Below are 20872 nucleotides of genomic sequence, written 5' to 3'. Positions count from 1 at the left end.
TGCGTCACAATCTGTCAAATGTAAACAATTATTATATCTCTAGGGCTCTACAAATGTTTATATTCTGATATTTGTGAAGTATTCTCTTTCCAAGCGTATTGTTTTAACTGAAGATTGTTGAATATGCAAGACAAATACTACTGACCCTAGCATATATCCCGGCATAAGGCTTAGTTAGAGAACTACGATTAGCTATCTACCTGTGCAAATGGACTCTAATAAATTGACTTTTCACTGCATCATTAGTGTCAACAGAGATTATTAAAAACAAACGTTTATGATCCGTTACGTGACCATAATAACACACTGAGTTTATTCCACAAACAAGCCTTTGTTGCCACTCATCATGTTTATCTGGCAGGCTAATTCAGAAACTGGTGCACTTAGCAAACACTTAGCAGACTAGGCTGTAGCTGTTGCCTATCCCTTATGGAAAAAACACATGAATTTCACATGAAGTGTTCCAAAAACACATGTTTTCATGTGATCATATGTGATCTTATGTGAAGTTAATGTGATAAAATGTGACAACATTTAAAGCAACATGTGAGAACATGAAACTACACATGTGGAAACGTGATCATATGTGAAGTGTTCTAAAAACACATGATTTCCCAAATGATGTGTTTTTTCTGTAAGGGATATGAGTGGCCATGCAACTCATGTACAATCCTCTTGTAAAGTTTAATCGATGGGTTTAAAGACTATTCAAAAGACAAAGATGCACAGAGACACAAATGTCCACTTCACCTCACCTTTGGCCCAGTGGGACAGCTGGTATGGTGATGTGTGTTGGGATGTGCAAGTCATCGATGATGGGGTAGGCATGGACTGGAACCTGTAAATTCTCTTCCCCCTGGAGAGAGATTGAGAGAAAATAACAACGCTCCCTGATGCATTCATTTCGTGGAGTTCTAAGCAAGACGAAACCTTCTAGCAGTACCCTGGTCCCAGATCAGTTTGCAATGGAGTGACAATGACCTTAGTTGGCAAGACAGCACAAACAGATCTGGGACCAGGCTTACCTTGCAGCAACTATGGAGAAACGTTGACAACAAACAACATGTGATGCATAAACACAGCAAATCCCTATTTTGATTGACAGTTGAATAGATTAGAAGTAGAAGTTGAAGTGATCACTGCCAGGCATGACAGCAAGCGAACTTGATTAGAAACCAACATAGCACTGGATTCCAACCTTGCAATGAACCCGAATACAGTCGTAGAAGTAGCGCCATTCGTCAGGACAGAAGTGTACTTTCACTGTGTAGGACAGTCCGGGGACAAGCCGATGCTGCACAGAATATCAAAATGGAGGAATTAGGCATCAACGCGAACACTCATACGAATCAAAGATTATAGATGGAATGCATAACATGACATCAAATAGTAATAAACAAATACCTTTTTTCAATATTTTGTTTTGAAATGCTTTGTTTGGGTGGGGATAATGTGAATGTTGATCACTTCAGATGATATGTTGATAATCTTCTGAAGAAGATTAAAACAAAGATGAATTAGATGATGCCTTGTATAAGAATGTACTGGTAGATGAAGTGCATATAACTGCACAATTTTATCTAAAAAGTCAGTGCTTTGTCTTTTGTTCTGTTGGAACAGTCAACACATTGCTGAAGCTCATTGCTGAAGCTCACCAAGCTCCTGTGACAATCCTTCCCCAGTTTAAACCCACTGAAGCTCATTGCTGAAGCTCACCAAGCTCCTCTGATAATCCTTCCCCAGTTTAAACCCACTGAAGCTCATTGCTGAAGCTCACCAAGCTCCTCTGATAATCCTTCCCCAGTTTAAACCCACTGAAGCTCATTGCTTAAGCTCACCAAGCTCCTCTGATAATCCTTCCCCAGTTTAAACCCACTGAAGTGAAGTGCTGAGGGTTCTGTTTGGATTGCACTGTTGCTCTTGAGTTTGGTATACGTTTCTGGAAGGTATAAGTATAATATAAATGAGATATATGTATTCACCATCTGCTTAGTCCCATGTGGCTCAATTGGTAGAGCATGGCGCTTGCAATGCCAGGGTTGTGGGTTTGATTCCCATGGGGGACCAGTACAAAAAGAAAGTATGAATATGTATGCACTCACTACTGTAAGTCGCTCCGGATAAGAACATCTGCTAAGGGACTATAATGGAAATATAAGAAACCAAAATGCCTGAGGAGCCACATACTGTATAATGTAGGCTACGGTAACTCAGATAGCATCATGAGCATGCTAGCCCAAGCACTCTACTACAATAAACATATTCTTCTTGACTGAATATAGCCTGTTAAATATATGACTGAGATGTATCAAATTGTTAAAGTGTAAGGGTCCTACGGGTCTCTAGTAGGTGATGAGGGACATTAGAGGGACTTCTTTTTCTGTCCTCCACCAGTTGGCACAGGGGTAGAGGGGTCTTCTTCCTTTGACTGTCTGTGAATGTCTCTGATGCAGTGTGCCACTTCCATCACTTCTCCATTAAAAACAGGGGTGAAGAAGATAGCAAACAATATCACAATTCATATCACATCAGATATGTAAAAGCTTGCATTTCAAAGATGCAATGTTGTCCATATGATAATGAGAAGAACCAAATGACACAAAGCTAGCAAGCCAACTTTGTGCATGTGCAGCTACAGTGGTTGACACTGGAAAGTAAGCAAACTAGCTAGGGACGGGTTAGCAAGAGAGAGTGGAAGCTAGCACAACAAAGAGGAGCAGCTAGCAAAGAGGAACAGCTCGCTACTATAGATTGTTATCAAACTACATGACAACCGTGCGACTTTCTGGATATATTAGTCTGTAAACAGTTTTTTTTTAGGTTCGATTTAGTAGCTCATAAACAACACACGTTTTTATTCGTTGCATGATGTCGGTGCTTTTCAAGGTTGAAAACGGCACGTACCTGTTGTTTCACCTACAGAACATCCACCAAACACTCTCGTCGCCATAGTAATGCTTCGGTGGGACGTGGTTAGTAGTAGCAAAGAGTTTCTAAACTCAGAGGCGCAACATCGCCACACTTCTGGGAACGCTTGCAAAACAGACCCAGCATACAAAACCGGGTTTGGGGGTTTGATAAGTGAATGAGAGAAGCGAATAATTATTATTTAGTCGTTAATTTATCTAAAGGCACAACCTAGATTCGAGCCAATGTATTAAGCAGTTGAACATGGTATTACTACAACCTCGTGAAAGTGAAAACAACGTTATATCGAAGGAGTGTCTTTGAATGACGGCATGCACATGCGCAGTACAGCGTGAGACGACCGTTAAGACCCGATTACGTTTTTCTGCGCATGAGTTTAGCGAGCCAACTTCACCATGACCTCGCCTACAAGCGTTTTCGGGGATTTCTATTGGAGAAGCATCTTCTGCCTATCTTCATACTGTATTGTCTTTGGTACTAGTATATTATAAAAAGGTCAGGTGTAATAACCGCACAAACAAAACACATGCAGTTGGTTTGGACAAAGCCAGTGGATGCTGATTGATGACTTGCTGCTTTGAACAGGACGACTATTTCAGACTTTTCGTACCGAAAGTCAGTTTACAGTTTATTCAAGTCTATAATTAGGTTACATTTTTTTGGTAAATGATGCTTGTGACTGACAAAATGCACATTGGAATTATTGGAATCCTACTGGGCATGTACTTGAAGGTAAGAATGCACACGCGTGTTTGAAAAAGCTGGGCATGTTTGGCAAAGGTACATACATATACACTGAGTGTATGAAACATTAGGAACACCTTCATAATACTGAGTTGCAGCCCCTTTTGCCCTCAGAACAGCCTCAGTTTGTCGGGACATGGACTATAAGGTGTCAAAAGCGTTCCAAAGGGATGCTGGCCCATGTTGAATCCAATGCTTCCCACAATTGTGTCAAGTTAGCTGGATGTCTGTTGGACCATTCTTAATACACACGGGGAACTGTTGACCGTGGAAAAACCCAGCAGTGTTGCAGTTCTTGACACACTCAAACTACTACCATAGCCTGTTCAAAGGCACTTAAATATTCTGTCTTGCCCATTCACATTTGAATTGACACATATCACAATCCATGTCTCAAGGCTTCACAATCATTCTTTAACCTGTCTCCTCACCTTTATCTATACTTAGGTGAAGTGGATTTAACAGGTGACATCAATAATAGATCATAGTTTATACCTGGGCAGTCTACTATGTCATGGAAAGAGAATCTAGGTTGAAGGGTATGCCTTTAGATTTCGAGAAAATTAGAAACTAAGGAATACTTATTTTTATGTTTTGTGCACTCAGTGCCTTCAGAAAGTATTCACACATAACCTTTCCAAATTGTGTTGTTACAAAGTGGCATAATTTTATTTTTTTATTGTCAACGATCAACACAATACTTTAATATAAAAGCGGGGGAAAAAATCTAAAATGTTGTAAAAATATTTATATATATATATATATATATATATTAGGAAGATGTTCCTAATGTTTGGTATACTCAGTATATTATTTTCACATTTAGTGGAGACTACAGCAGTGAGTCTTATCTGGGTATGTCTCTCTAAGAGTTTTCCACAGCAAGAGGGTGAAACATATGCACATTATTCTTTTTAGAATTCTTCAAACTCTGTCAAATAGGTTGTTGATCATTGCTAGACAACCATTTTCAGATATTGCCATAGGTTTTAAAGCAGATTTAAATCAAAACTGTAACTCGGCAACTCAGGAACACTCCAGTGTAGATGTGACCTTATGTTTTCTGTCATTGTCCTGCTGAAAGGTGAATTAATTTCCCAGTGTCTGGTGGAAATCAGACATAACCAGGTTTTCTTCTAGGATTTTGCCTGTGCCCATTCCAACGATTGCAAGCATACCAATAACATGATGCAGCCACCACTATGCTTGAAAATATGGAGTGGTACTCTCCATGTGTTGTGTTGAATTTACCCCAAACATAACACTTTGTATTCAGGACAAAAAGTACATTGTTTGCAAAATTCTTTGCAGTATTACTTTAGTGCCTTGTTGCAAACAGGATGCATGTTTTGGAATATTTTTGTTCTGTACAGGCTTCCCCTTTTTCACTCTGTCAATTAAGTTAGTATTGTGGAGTAACTACAATGTTGATCCATCCTCAGTTTTCTCCTATCACAGCCATTAAACTCTAACTGTTTTAAAGTCATCATTGGCCTCATGGCGAAATCCCTGAGTGGTTTCCTTCCTCTCCAGCAACTGAGTTAGGAAGGACGCCTGTATATTTGTAGTCACTGGGTGTATTGATACGCCATCCAAAGTGTAATTAATAACTTCGCCATGCTCAAAAGGATATTCAATATCTGTTTTTAACATTTTTACCCATCTACCAATAGGTGCCCTTCTTTGCGAGGCATTGGAAAACCTCCATGGTCTTTGTGGTTGAATCTGTGTTTGAAATTGACTGCTCGACTGGGGGACCTTACAGATAATTGTATGTGTGGGGTACAGAGATGAGGTAGTCATAAAAATAAAAAAACTTATTATGTGACTTGTTAAGAAAATGTTTACTCCTGAACTCATTTAGGCTTGCCATAACAAAGGGGTTGAATACTTATTGACTCAAGACATTTCAGCTTTTTATTAATTTGTAAACGTAAAAAAAAAACATAATTCCTCTTAATTCCAGTGACCATAAAGCTGAATTTAATCCATTCTAAATACAGTCTAACAACAAAATGTGAAAAAAGTCAAGGGGTGTGAATACCTTCTGAAGGCACTGTAGGCTATGGGGAGATGACACATGCACACCTTCTTTTTCTTTTTAACTATGAAAGGTTCAAGCAGACTGTGAGCCGTACATCATACTTATTAGAGAGGAGGAGCGGTGCCTTCATGAGTTGCAACTGCATAATGTGTCCAAAACTCCCCAACCAGGTGAGATGAGACCGTTTGTATTTTTCCCCCTTAGGAATTCATACCCAGCATGGTGTGTCACGTTTTCCTAAGCTAAACAAATATAGGTTAACATGTTCCTTTTCTATTCCATAATAGTCAATGTTCTTAGAATTTGTTTATTTAATGGCATTATATGATATGCATACAACATAAGAGTAAAATCATTTCCAGTCCCACAGGTATCAAAATCTGAAACAGCACCACACATCAGCGCATCACTGGGAACCAAGCCAGTTTGACAGTGGACTAGGTTTCCCTCTAGTGGCAGTATAGAGTAGGTTACATCTCAACATACAGCATTATCGTTGTAGTTAGTTACTCACTTTGAGTTCAACATTACTGTCATGTTGGTGAGAACAGTTCATCAGATTATCAGAGCTGTTTGTCTTGCTCCTCTTGTTATTACTGGACTATGGGCGGCAGGTAGCCTAAGAGCATTGGGCCAGTAACCGAAAAGTTTCCTGGTTCGAATCCCCGAGCCGACTAGGTGAAAAATCTGTTGATGTGCCCTTGAGCAAGGCACTTAACCTCAATTGCTCTTGTAAGTCACTCTGGATAAGAGAGTATAAATGACTAAAATGTAAATTATTCACAACGACCAAACAAGGACTGCCGTTGTACTGTTTGCCTTATAATGCATGACAACAAACCACCAAACACATGTATAGATAGCCCCCCCCATTTAAAAAAATTATCTACACACTTTGATTATAATTTGAGAGATAAAAGAAAACAGTACCTGATTTGTTTTTCTTATTCAGACTGCAAGGGTATGTGGGACCACTTGAATTGCTGGTCTCCTGCTTTTGTAGGGGAAACTGCATCACAGAACTGTCCCAATTTCTTCAAATCAGAAGGTGAGGAACCCCCACCCCATTCCTGGCTGTTACGATGTGTGTGTTAGACTCCCACCCCACCCCTGGCTGTTATGATGTGTGTGTTAGACCCCCACCCCTGGCTGTTACGATGAGTTAGACCCCACCCAACCCATGGCTGTTATTTGTTAGACCCCCACCCAACCCCTGGCTGTTAGGATGTGTTCGACCCCCACCCCACCCCTGGCTGTTATGATGTGTTAGACCCCCACCCCACGCCTGGCTGTTATGATGTGTTAGACCCCCACCCCACCCCTGGCTGTTATGAGTGTGTTAGTTAGTTAATGATCCACCACCAAGATCATTTGTTTCCATTCAATACAAAAATGTTTGTCTTTCTACCATAAACTGTCGATTGATGCTCATACAGGCGATCGACTAAAAGAACAGAGGAGTGGTATAGAGTTCATAAAAGGTCTGCTTGTGGAAACAGCTTCATCATGTAGTGATTTATGACAACCTTACATAACACAAATGAATCCTGCAATAACGACTGCCTGCACTAAAATACCTGAGAGATTGAAACTGCGTACTATGTAGTCTTAGAAAATCTTAGGTCTGTTCTATGGTCAAGGTTTTTTACTCTGATGCCGACTATTTTGCTGGCCATAATTAGTTTATTTGAACAGTACAGCAAGTAAGTATTGACGAGGCTGTATGATTTTCCAGGTAAAGTGTACCGGAACTGCACAGACACGGGCTGGACGGACCCATTCCCTCCTTACGAGCATGCATGTTTCAACGAAACCTTACACTTACTTGGAGAGGTGGGTACATGTGTACTTTTAGTATGTGCTACATTACTGGTTTTGTCTTTGATTCAGGACAATTACTTAAAAATAAGGGAAAGCCATATAAGTATTGAGCATTGATTTAAAAATACATGGACAATTTATGTAAAACAATTCTTACCTCAGGCCTCTTCTTCCTCCCAGTCACATGACTCCCACATGTACTTCCTCTACGTGAAGACAATGTACACTGCAGGCTACGCTCTCTCTCTAATCTCTCTCACCATCGCCATCACCATCCTCTGTCTCTTTAGGTGAGAAACAGAGAATCAAGTCTAAGAACTGTTATGATAAAGAAATATGATAATCCATTTTGGTACCCAATAAACTACACTGTAATCAACATGCGTATCTTAATATTGGGTCTCAGTGGGGGATTAAACATATTACAAAAGCATGTTGGTCAAGGACATTTCAAACTGCTTTTACACTTTTCCTGTTGTCTAGGAAACTGCACTGCACCAGAAACTACATCCACATCCAACTCTTCATTTCCTTCATCCTGCGTGCTACCTTCATCTTCATCAAAGACTCTGTGCTCTTCACCGATGAAGACTTCTACCACTGTGACGACTACCCAGTACGTATCTACTGTACTTTGTAGTGACTCTCAATGCATGTGTGAATGGATGAACACATTGATAGAGACATTAGTAATTTAGTGTGTGAAAGTGGAATACCTCACTTTTGTAACTATTGAAAAAAGTTGTTATGATATGGACATACTAAAATACCCCTCCTATATACACACAAGAGTATCAAATGAGTGGATTCGGCTATTTCAGCCACACCGTTGCCGACGGGTGTATAAAATCGAGCAATCGAGAATAGCCTTACTGAAGAGGTCTGTGACTTTCAACAAAGCACTGTCATAGGATGCCAACTTTCCAACAAGTCAGTTCGTCAAATTTCTGCCCTGCTAGGGCTGCCCCGGTCAACTTAAAAAATTGTCTGTCCTTGGTTGCAACAATCACTACTGAGTTCCAAACTGCCTCTGGAAGCAGCGTCAGCACAACAACTGTTCGTCGGGAGCTTCATGAAATGGGTTTCAATGGCAGAGCAGGCGACTGCTCGGCCATTGACATGCGCAATGCCAAGCGTCGACTGGAGTGGTGTAAAGACCCCCGCCATTAGACTCTGGAGCAGTGGAAACGTGTTCTCTGGAGTGATGAATCACGCTTCACCATCTGGCAGTCTGACGGATGAATCTGGGTTTCACGGATGCCAGGAGAATGCTACCAGCCCCAATGCATAGTGCCAACTGTAAAGTTTGAAAGAGGAGGAATAATGGTCTGGGGCAGTTTTTCATGGTTCGGGCTAGGCCCCTTAGTTCCAGTGAAGGGAATCTTAACGCTACAGCATACAATGACATTATAGACGATTCTGTACTTCCAATTTTGTGGCAACAGTTTAAGGAAGGCCCTTTCCTGTTTCAGCATGACAATTCCCCCATGCACAAGCGAGGACCATACAGAAATGGTTTGTCGAGATCAGTGTGGAAGAACTTGACTGCCCTGCACAGATCCACTGGTATCCACATATTGTTGTTGCTCAAAAAAATAAAGGGAACACTAAAATAACACATCCTAGATCTGAATGAATGAAATATTCTTATTAAATACTTTTTTCTTTACATAGTTGAATGTGCTGACAACAAAATCACACAAAAATTATCAATGGAAATCAAATTTATCAACCCATGGAGGTCTGGATTTGGAGTCACACTCAAAGTTAAAGTGGAAAACCACACTACAGGCTGATCCAACTTTGATGTAATGTCCTTAAAACAAGTCAAAATGAGGCTCAGTAGTGTGTGTGGCCTCCACGTGCCTGTATGACCTCCCTACAACGCCTGGGCATGCTCCTGATGAGGTGGCGGATGGTCTCCTGAGGGATCTCCTCCCAGACCTAGACTAAAGCATCTGCCAACTCCTGGACAGTCTGTGGTGCAACGTGGCATTGGTGGGTGGAGCGAGACATGATGTCCCAGATGTGCTCAATTGGATTCAGGTCTGGGGAACGGGCGGGCCAGTCCATAGCATCAATGCCTTCCTCTTGCAGGAACTGCTGACACACTCCAGCCACATGAGGTCTAGCATTGTCTTGCATTAGGAGGAACCCAGGGCCAACCGCACCAGCATATGGTCTCACAAGGGGTCTGAGGATCTCATCTCGGTACCTAATGGCAGTCAGGCTACCTCTGGCGAGCACATGGAGGGCTGTGTGGCCCCCCAAAGAAATGCCACCCCACACCATGACAGACCCACCGCCAAACCGGTCATGCTGGAGGAGGTTGCAGGCAGCAGAACGTTCTCCACGGCGTCTCCAGACTCTGTCACGTCTGTCACATGTGCTCAGTGTGAACCTGCTTTCATCTGTGAAGAGCACAGGGCGCCAGTGGCGAATTTGCCAATCTTGGTGTTCTCTGGCAAAGGCCAAACGTCATGCACGGTGTTGGGCTGTAAGCACAACCCCCACCTGTGGACGTCGGGCCCTCATACCACCCTCATGGATTCTGTTTCTGACCGTTTGAGCAGACACATGCACATTTGTGGCCTGCTGGAGGTCATTTTGCAGGGCTCTGGCAGTGCTCCTCCTGCTCCTCCTTGGACAAAGGCGGAGGTAGCGGTCTTGCTGCTGGGTTGTTGCCCTCCTACGGCCCCCTCCACGTCTCCTGATGTACTGGCCTGTCTCCTGGTAGCGCCTCCATGCTCTGGACACTACGCTGACAGACACAGCAAACCTTCTTGCCACAGCTCTTATTGATGTGCCATCCTGGATGAGCTGCACTACCTGAGCCACTTGTGTGGGTTGTAGACTCCGTATCATGCTACCACTAGAGTGAAAGCACCGCCAGCATTCAAAAGTGACCAAAACATCAGCTAGGAAGCATAGGAACTGAGAAGTGGTCTGTGGTCACCACCTGCAGAACCAATCCTTTATTGGGGGTGTCTTGCTAATTGCCTATAATTTCCACCTTTTGTCTATTCCATTTGCACAACAGCATGTGAAATTTATTGTCAATCAGTGTTGCTTCCTAAGTGGACAGTTTGATTTCACAGAAGTGTGATTGACTTGGAGTTACATTGTGTTGTTTAAGTGTTCCCTTTATTTTTTTGAGCAGTGTATTTTCTGATCATATCCTGTAGGTGGTGTGTAAGTTAGTGGTGATGTTCTCCAACTACTGCATCATGGCTAACTACAGCTGGCTGCTGGTGGAGGGACACTACCTCCACACCCTGGTCAGCCTCTCCTTCTTCTCCAAGAAGAAACACCTTTGGTGGTACATCATCCTGGGCTGGGGTACGGACACCTGTCCACTCTACATTACAACAACACTACTGATACCATGTCAATGTCATCTAGCAATGTCATGTCATTTTGATATGTTAAGAGACAGACTTGATAGTGAACTATTAACTGAAATGAGGATTGGATTTAACTAAACCATTTTTGTTTTGTTTTTCTACATAGGTTTGCCAATGATTGTCATTGTATCCTGGGGCTTGGCAAAATACTTCTATGAGGATGAAGGGTAAAATACAGATTAATGGGATGTCATAGACTATTTTAAACAGATGACAATTGCATCATCATAGTTCACATACATGAATATGTTTCCCTTTCTCCTCAAGCTGCTGGGAGACAAGGGTACATGACTGGGTTTGGTGGATTCTCAGATTACCAGTCCTACTCTTCATAATCGTAAGTGCATCAATCGCTGTTGATAACTAATGATTAGGCCAATGCATTGTTCAAGATTGTTCAAGATGGAATACCAGGTGGCATTCTCACAGCTTGCGCAGACCAGTGTCTTCACAGACATTTTCATCCTCTCCTTGTCCCAGATTATAATCCTAACATGTTTCAAACTGACCACCATTATACCTGTTCCCAGGAACTCCAAGGTAAACTGCCTAAATGACTATCACCTTGTAGCACATCACATCTGTAATTATGAAGTGCGTTGGAAGGCTGGTCATGTCACATCAACACCATCATCCCAAACAACCTGGAACCACTCCAATTAGCATACTGCCCCAACAGATCCACAGATTATGCTCTCAATTGCATTTCACACTGCCCTTTCCCACCTGGACAAGAGAGGAAATAACTATGTGAGATTCCTGTTCATAAACTACAGCTCGGCGTTCAACAACATATTCCGCTCCAAGCTCGGGACCCTTGGACTGAACCTCTGCAACTGGATCCTGGACTTCCTGACAGGCCGGCCCCAGATGGTGAGGGTAGGCAACAACACCTCCGCCATGCTGACCCTCAACACGGGGGCCCTACAGGGGTGTGTGCTTAGTCCCCTTCTGTACTCCCTGTTCACCCACAACTCCAACATCATCAAGTTTGCTGACGACAACGGTGGTAGGCCTGATCACCAATGGTGATGAGACAGCCTACAAGGAGGAGGTAAGAGACTTGGCAGTGTGGTGCCAGGACAACAGCCTCCCCCTCAACGTCAGTAAGACCAAGGAGCTGAGCGTGGACTGCAGGAGAGAGGGGAGAGCATATCCCAATCCACAATGACGGAGCTGTAGTGGAGCAGGTTGAGTGTTTCAAGTTCCTTGGCGTCCACATCATTAAGAATTTAACATGGTGTAAACACACATCCACACAGCCGTGAAGAGGGCACAACAATGTCTCTTACCCCTTGGCCCGAAAATATTTGTTATGGGCCGGGCCCTCGGATAGTCAAAAAGTTCTACAGCTGCACCAGAGAGCATTTTGACTGGGTGCATGACCGCTTGATATGGAAAATGCAACGCCCCCGACCGCAAAGCGCTACAGCCGGTGGTGCGGAAGGCTTAGTATTATACTGGGCCCGAGCTCCCTGCCATCCATGGGCCGGATTCACAAAACCTTAAGAAGAAATGTCTTCTTAACCGCCATTTTTTCCTTAACTATAGACTTGTGAAGATAGTTAAGCAAAGTTGCTATTCCTCAAAGTTATTGGAAATGTAAATGTTTACCCTACGTTTCTTCCTAATAAAAAAGTTAAGAAATGGGATTCTTGAAAATAATGTTTTAGGATTTCTTCTTGGAAATGTTCTTAGCTTTAGGACAGTGTTGATAATTCGTTTTACTTGAGACAGGAGACCAAGTGGAGACATAGGACGAGGTGGATAATTTTATAATAAGGCCGTTTTATTCAAGTGTAAAGATATCAGGCAAAAGCGTGCACGGCTCCTTTCTGTCTGATTCTTATGAAATCGTCGGAGAAGAGAGAGTTTCAAGACTCGTACAGTATTATATAGACAATAAGCAAAGTAGGTAGTGTAAGGAATTGTATTAGATATTGGTAACTTGTTTTAACAACTTCTCAACATTAGCTATGGTTGACACAATATACACACTCCCTTTTATATTGGACATAAGCTGGACTCATTGGACACATGCACGACACCCACAACTCCCCTCCCCCATGACAATCACTCAGACACACACAACTCAGGGTTGGAGCTCCAGACAAAGAACTACCTCAGGAACCAATGGAACGTGGACACCAGGCCTGTACAGGACTACCCAAGACCCAGATCGTCCAATCGGAAGGCCAGACTCGCAGATCAACCTACTTTGCTTGTTGTCTATATATAAAACTGTACTACTGTGGAAACTCTCTCTTTTCCTGACGACCCCATACGGATCAGATAGAAAGAGCCGTGCTGCACGCTTTGCATAATATTTTTACACTTGAATAAACCTGCCTTATTATAAAATTATCCACCTCGTCCTATGTCTCCACTTGGTCTCCTGTCTCAAGTAAAACGAATTATCAACAGTAGATCTGCGAGCCTGGCCTTCCGATTGGTCGATCTGGGTCTTGGGTAGTCCCGAACAGGCCTGGTGTCCACGTTCCATTGGTTCCTGAGACAGTTCTTTGTCCTGAGCTCCAAGCATGTGTTGTGAGTGTTCTGTGGTTATTATGGGGGAGGGGAATTATGTGTGTCTGTAGTCGGTGTCTTAATAAGTCCAGCATATATCCAAGAGAAATGAGGAGTATGTGTATTTATGTATAAAATATGGCTTATGTTGAAATGTAGTTATTACTAGTTTTCAGTCTCTATTACAATTCCTTACAACAGCTAAACCCTTGTCTTCTGACGAATGGATACTTTTGTAACCATGAACGTTTTCTTGCGCCACTGCCACCGACACAGTTGGCTACCGGACATTTAAATACAGCAAGAAAACTAATTCAATGCGCATTATCTAGTTAGCTAGTAATGAATAATATATTACAATATTCTAGAAGTGTTACATAGCGAGCGTTAGCTTGTCAATTTGCAAAGAAGAACTTGGCTAACGTTAACGTTGTTAGCTATGTTGGCTATAATGTCGTTACGCGTTAGCTAGCTAACGTAGCTACCTAAATAACCGTCTCTCCTATCATGGACAACACCTTCTCTCCTCCAGCTGGCCTCTCAGCTCCCCTCTTCTTAGCAACCGACTTGATGTCGGACCACTATTTTTTTTACGGCGGCCTCAATGGCACTTGCCATACCACCGACGTCAAAGACACTCTGCCACTCTCGCCCATCCTCTCTTTTTGGTCTCTGCAGTGACGCCGCAATTGGGTGTCCCCAACAGCAACCTTTTCCTGGCTGCTATTTCGTCCATCACTTCAAACTCTTGTTTGCTGAAGTTTTTATTGAACCATCCAACCATATTGAGGTTATCCATTTTTGGTTTTGATATAGCTAGTCTGATGGCTATAATGTGTGAAAAAAAGGACGTTTGTTTTTGTGCATAACGCGTTCGCGAGCCAACAACAACAACAACTAAACATAACGCAAATAAATAAATGTATTAAAATGTGAATATCAACACTATTATAGTGGGCCAAATCTTATCCCTGTCACATGGGCTTATTTACTGGTTTCAAGCATGTCACTAATGTCAATGCCACGTAAGATATTTACGAAGTTCTTATGAAAGATATTCACGAAGTTCCTAAGAAAACAATGAATTCCAAATAACATTTTGAGGAATTGCACATACTATGTTATGAACTTCTTTTAAGAAACCTCTTACGTTTTTTCGTAAGTCATGTTTTGTGAATCCGGCGTTGTGCCGAAAATCTCCCCCCTTCCAGAATTATCCCCACCTTCGTGTTCTTCATTGCTGCGAGTTGCTTGCTAGTTGAGATTTCTGCTCTGCACTCCGTTGTCAGTTTAGACTACATTTCACTGATCTTAGTAGCAGAAAGCATTTTTGTCTGCAGTTTTCGGTTAGGCTATTTGTTTCAAGTGTATGTGGCAGTTGTAGCTTGTATGGCGCCCAGGGCGAACCCCCCCTTCAGCGCCCGCACGCGGGGGCGCCCTATGCCGCCCAGAGCGGCCCATGTCGTCCGTACCTAAATCCGCTACTGATTTGTATTAGTCTATAAATAAATCTCTTTGCCAAAATTCGTCATCTCTCCCATGTCTTATTCGACTAGTGTTTTTGAAAGTGTAAGGATAATAATTCAGCCATAGTTGTTCTGAAATGTTTATTGCTTGCCAACATTTAATTCCCTCTATGTTTAATATAACACACATACATTCATTATTCATTTCGGTTCCTCTATGTTTAATATAACACACATACATTCATTATTCATTTCGGTTGCCTATCCTGACGTGAAGTTTGTTCTATAGAAAGTATTTGACTCTTATGTGTGCCACAGAATTTTTTTGCCTCTAGCCACAAAATTAAGGAAATTAGAAAGGGGGGGTGTTCTGTCAGGGGGGAGATTTTCGGCACAACACGGCCCCAGGACCTCCATATCAGGCAGTGTCAGAGGAAGGCCCGAAAAATTGCTAAAGACACCCACCAAAGTTGACTGTTCACTCTACTACAGTCCAGCAAGTGGTACCGGAGCATCATCTCCCCGACAGACAGCTTCTACCCCAAGCCATAAGACTGCTAAATAGCCATAAATAGTCCGGGTAACCATTTAATTAACTATGTGCAATGACCCTATCTTCCACTGACTCATTCAGTTTTTCTTTATTTTTACTATTTTCTGTGTTGACTCATTCAGTTTGTATTTTTTACTATTTTCTGTATTGTAGAATAATAGTGAAGACATAAAAACTATGAAAACACACATGTAGTAACAAAAAAAATGTTAAACAAATCTAAATATATTTTAGATTCTTCAAAGTAGCCACCCTTTGCCTTCATGACAGCTTTGCACACTCTTGGCATTCTCTCAACCAGCTTCACATGGAATGCTTTTCCAACAGTCTAGAAGGAGTTCCCACATATGCTGAGCACTTGTTGGCTGCTTTTTCTTTACTCTGTCGTCCAACTCATCCCAAACCATCTCAATTGGGTTGAGGTTGGGTGATTGTGGAGGCCAGGTCATCTGATGCAGCACTCCATCACTCCTTGGTCAAATAGCCCTTACACAGCTTGGAGGTGTGTTGGGTTATTGTCCTGTTGAAAAACAAATGACAGTGCCACTAAGCACAAACCAGATGAGAGGCATATCGCTGCAGAATGCTGTGGTAGCCATGCTGGTTAAGTGTGACTTGAATTCTAAATAAATCACTGACAGTGTCACCAGCAAAGCACCATCACACCACCTCCTCCATGCTTCACGGTGGGAACCACACATGCAGAGATAATCTGTTCACCTACTCTGCGTCTCACAAAGACACGGCAGTTGGAAACAAAAACCTCAAATTTGGACTCATCAGACCAAAGGACAGATTTCCACCGGTCTGATGTCCATTACTCGTGTTTCTTGACCGAAGCAAGTCTCTTCTTATTGGTGTCCTTTAGTAATGGTTTATTTGCAGCAATTCAACCATGAAGGCCTGACTCATGCAGTCTCCTCTGAACAGTTGATGTTGAGATGTATCTGTTACTTGAACTCTGTGAAGCATTTATTTGGGCTGCAATCTGAGGTGAAGCTAACTAATGAACTTACCCTCTGCAGCAGAGGTAACTCTGGGTCTTCCTTTCCAGTGGTGGTCCTCATGAGAGCCAGTTTCATCATAGAGCTTGATGGTTTTCGTGACTGCACTTGAAGAAACGTTCAAAGTTTTAGAAATTTTCTGATTGACTGACCTTAAAGATGTCATTTATTTTTGCTTATTTGAGCTGTTCTTGCCATAATATGGACTTTGTCTTTTACCAAATAGGGCTATCTTCTGTATACCACCCCTAACTTGTCACAACACAACTGATTGGCTCAAACGCATTAAGAAGTAAAGAAATTCCACAAATTAACTTTTAACAAGGCACACCTGTTAATTGAAATGCATTCAAGGTGACTACCTCATGAAGCTGGTTGAGAGAATGCCAAGAGTGTGCAAAGCTGTCATCAAGACAAAGGGTGGCTACTTCGAAGAATGTAAAATCTAAAATAGATTTTGATTTGTTTAACACCATTTTGGTTTCTACATGATTCCATATGTGTTATTTCATAGTTTTGATGTCTTCACTATTATTCTACAATGTAGAAAATAGTAAAATAAAGAAAAACCCTTGAAAGAGTAGGTGTCCAAACTTTTGACTGGTACTGTATATACACATACACACACCAAGTGTACAAAACATTAGGAACACTTTCCTAATATTGGTACTGTATATACACATACACACACCAAGTGTACAAAACATTAGGAACACTTTCCTAATATTGAGTTGAACCCCCCCCCCCCCCCCCCTTTTTTTTGCCCTCAGAACAGCCTCAATTCATCGGGGCATGGACTACAAGGTGTCGAAAGCATTCCACAGGGATGCTGGCCCACGTTGACTCCAATGCTTCCCACAGTTGTGTCAAGTTGGCTGGATGTCCTTTGAGTGGTGGAGCGTTCTTGATACACAAAGGAAACTGTTGAGCATGAAAAACCCCGCAGCTTGCATTTCTTGACGCATTCAAACCGGTGCACCTGGCACCTACTACCACTCCCCATTCAAAGGCACCTAAATCTTTTGTCTTGCCCATTCACCCTCTGAATGGCACACATACTCAATCCATTGTCTCCTCCCCTTCATCTACACTGATTGGAGTGGATTTAACAAGTGACATGAATAAGGGATCATAGCTTTCACCTCGACGGTCTGTCATGGAAAGAGCAGAAGTTCTTAATGTTTTGTACACAAGAAAAACCATACACCCTCATATGCTGCTACTCTGTGCTTTATTTGACTTTTATTATTATGTATCCTGATGCCTAATCACTTTACCCTGCCTTCGTGTACATATCTACCTCAAATACTGTGCCTCATACCCCTGCACATTGATCTGGTACTCCCTGCTACAGTGCATTTGGAAATTATTCAGACACCTTGACTTTTTCCACATTACAGCCTTATTCTAAAATAGATAAAATACATTTTTCTCATTAATCTGCACACAATGAGGTCGAAGGAATTGTCCGTAGAGCTCAGAGACAGGGTTGTGTCGAGGCACAGATCTGGGGAAGGGTACAAACAAGTTTCTGCGGCATTGAAGGTCCCCAAGAACACAGTGGCCTCCTTCATTCTGAAATGGAAGAAGTTTGGAACCACCAAGACTTCCTAGAGCTGGCCACCCGGCCAAACTGAGCAATTGGGGGAGAAGGGACTTGGTCAGGTAGGTGACCAAAAACCCGATGGTCACTCTGACAGAGCTCCAGAGGTCCTCTGTGGAGATGGGAGAACCTTCCAGAAGGACAACCATCTCTGCAGCACTCCACCAATCAGGCCTTTATGGTAGAGTGGCCAGACGGAAGCCACTCCTAAGTAAAAAGCGCATGACAGCCCGCTTGGAGTTTGCCAAAAGACTCTCAGACCATGGGAAACAAGATTGAACTCTTTGGCCTGAATGCCAAGTGTCACGCCTGGAGGAAACCTGGTGCCATTCCTACGGTGAAGCATGGTGGTGGCAGCATCATGCTGTGGGGATGTTTTCAGCGTCAGCGACTGGGAGACTAGTCAGGATCGAGGGAAAGATGAATGAAGCAAAGTACAGAGACATCCTTGATGAAAACCTGCTCCAGAGCGCTCAGGACTTCAGACATTGGCGAAGGTTCACCTTCCAACAAGACAACAACCTTAAGCACACAGCCAAGACAGTGCAGGAGTATCTGCAGAGAAGAATGGGAGAAACTCCCCAAATATAGGTGAGCCAAGCTTGTAGCGTCATACCCTAGAAGACTCGAGGCTGTAATCACTGCCAAAGGTGCTTCAACAAAGTACTGAGTAAAGGGTCTGAATACCTATGTAAATGTAATCAGTGAATATTTTTATACATTTCTAAAACCTGTTTTTGGTTTGTCATTATAGGGTGTAGATTGATGAGGGGGGAAAAATCTATTTAATCAATTTTAGTAAGGCTGTAACGTAAAAAAAAGTCGAGGGTTCTGAATACTTTCCAAATGCACTGTAGCTTCATTCTTGTATTATTATTTTTTTTACTGCATTGTTGGAAAGGCTCGTAAGCAAGCATTTTCACTGTAAGTCTCCACCCATTTTATCCGGTGTATGTGACATACAATTCGTTTTTTATGTAACTGATAATGTAAATATTAGTTTCACTCCATACGGTAATCATTTGTTGCCATTTCATTGCAGATTAATTTGGTATTTTTTCTGAGTATCATAAGAATTCTGGTGGGGAAACTGCGGATGCCAGACATGCATGGAAATGAATTCAGCCAATACAAGTGAGTTGTCAACATGGCCATACTGTACTAATACCAAAGGATTTCAAGGATGTTTATTCTGTAGGCTAAAATAATAAATAACTTAATTGCTTACGAGTGTTAGAGTACCTGTGCTAACTTTCTGTAAGCGTTGCCCAGTCAAACCTGAAAGACCAGCACAACGGCAAACTAATGAAATCTCTCAAAACATGTGTACAGTATTGATTTGTGTCTTTTGTGTATTGTAAAATGGCATATTTTCCTTGGATATTTTCAGGAGACTTACCAAATCGACTTTTCTTTTGGTGACCCTCTTTGGTTTGTACTACATCCTCTTTGCCTTCTTACCCATCAAAGTCAGTGGTTTAACTTACAAAATATGGACCTTTGTTGAGCTGGCTCTTGCATCAACACAGGTAATTTTTACTTTTTTTTTTTTTTTTTTTTACTTTGCGGGAATACTATTTGATGTCTAAATCCCCCTTTCTTCCTTTCCAGGGCTTTGGAGTTGCTGTTCTTTACTGTTTTCTAAATGGGGAGGTAAGTTTTTGTCCCATTTCTCAAAACTATTATGTAAGTTGAAATAAGTGGTATAAATGTGCTATTGCTAATATTATGCAGCAGTCCTGATTAACTAGTGTCGATCATACACCATATCCATCCCCTCCAACTCCATCCCCATCCCCTCCAAACACAGGTACAGTACGAGGTACAGAGGAGATGGCGCAGGTGGAGGCTGAAGCAGCATCTACACGGGGAGCCCAGACAGCATGGTTCCATGAGCCAAAGCGTCTCTCCCCTTACCCAGGTCTCCTTGCTTCCCTGTTCCGGACCGGCCAGCCTGGCATGACCTTTGACCCCCCTCTCAACCCACAAAATCACTGGTGATCTCCTAGACATACCGGTTAAAAACGCTTACACAGATGACCCTCTCAAGACATCAAATTAACGTAAGTTCTGGAACTTTCTTGAACTTGAGGAATGGTCCACAGAATCACTTGGCCACTCTTGAAGACTTGGACATGGCATGGGAAACAGCACTGTACTGTGATTTTGTGCCATTCCCTCAAGCTCAAGCAACATTTCTAGGACTATGGACAGTGGACTGGGCCTGAAGATCTAAGACATTTGGGTTCAGTGGAAATCCTAAGAAACGGGAACATATTCAAAAAGCGGAAGTAGGACTCAGATCTTCATCATCAACATGTGAAAGAGAAATCCTGGAAAGAGGTCTGGTTATGACCAGCCTTTTGTCCAGAGAATTTATCAACATGATTGAAAATTCTTACTTTTTATTATACTTTGAAGACAGATCTTTTAAGAAACATAATTTACTGTTCTTTTGCATCAATGTACTGTATTTTCAAAAAATTTGACATTTTCTGAAAAATACCAAGATCAAGGGCTGCACTTTTTCCAACAGGATAACAACAAATTGCTGGTGAGTGGTCTAAAACTGTGATCTTGGTTGTCTCAACACTTTACCCATGTAAATGTCAGATTTGGTCCCTCGTCTTCTTGTTCATTGTAACTTTATTATAAACTGGGTGGTTTGAGTCCTGAATGCTGATTGGCTGACAGACATGGGTATATCAGACCTTATACCACGGGTATGTCAAAACATTTCTTTTTACTGTTCTAATTACATTGGTAACCAGTTTATAAT

At 42.1% G+C, this 20872-nt stretch overlaps 1 protein-coding gene and 1 long non-coding RNA gene across 2 annotated transcripts; one reads left to right on the top strand and one right to left on the bottom strand.

The window, feature by feature from the left end:
* Nucleotides 1–761: 761 nt before the first annotated feature.
* LOC120050637 lies at nucleotides 762–1493 on the bottom strand. The gene is made up of 3 exons (XR_005477210.1): nucleotides 1405–1493; nucleotides 1199–1294; nucleotides 762–856 (listed from the first exon to the last, which is right to left on the bottom strand). It is a non-coding gene; the product is annotated as an uncharacterized LOC120050637 (long non-coding RNA).
* A 4369-nt stretch (nucleotides 1494–5862) lies between these two features.
* LOC120050743 (secretin receptor-like) lies at nucleotides 5863–20810 on the top strand. Its single transcript, XM_038997304.1, has 12 exons — nucleotides 5863–5886; nucleotides 6941–7058; nucleotides 7452–7527; nucleotides 7711–7827; nucleotides 8021–8153; nucleotides 10723–10876; nucleotides 11048–11108; nucleotides 11209–11278; nucleotides 19136–19227; nucleotides 19484–19622; nucleotides 19705–19746; nucleotides 19904–20810. Exons 1-12 carry the CDS (start codon nucleotides 5863–5865, stop codon nucleotides 20054–20056), a joined length of 1179 nt encoding a protein of 392 aa, XP_038853232.1. The 3' UTR covers nucleotides 20057–20810.
* The last annotated feature ends 62 nt before the right edge of the window (nucleotides 20811–20872 follow it).

This window comes from Salvelinus namaycush, chromosome 7 (assembly GCF_016432855.1).
Source record: "Salvelinus namaycush isolate Seneca chromosome 7, SaNama_1.0, whole genome shotgun sequence".
Classification (NCBI taxonomy): Eukaryota; Metazoa; Chordata; class Actinopteri; order Salmoniformes; family Salmonidae; genus Salvelinus; species Salvelinus namaycush.
The sequence above is the reverse complement of the archived record's forward strand: the minus strand, read 5'-3'. Positions and strand labels throughout refer to the sequence as shown.

Excerpts from the sequence above, each read along its gene's own strand:
- LOC120050743 (XM_038997304.1), top strand. The coding sequence starts at position 5,863 with ATGTGTCCAAAACTCCCCAACCAG. Across the intron at positions 7,528-7,710 it reads GAGCATGCATGTTTCAACGA|CTCCCAGTCACATGACTCCC; the intron begins AACCTTACACTT and ends GGCCTCTTCTTC. Across the intron at positions 8,154-10,722 it reads ACCACTGTGACGACTACCCA|GTGGTGTGTAAGTTAGTGGT; the intron begins GTACGTATCTAC and ends CATATCCTGTAG.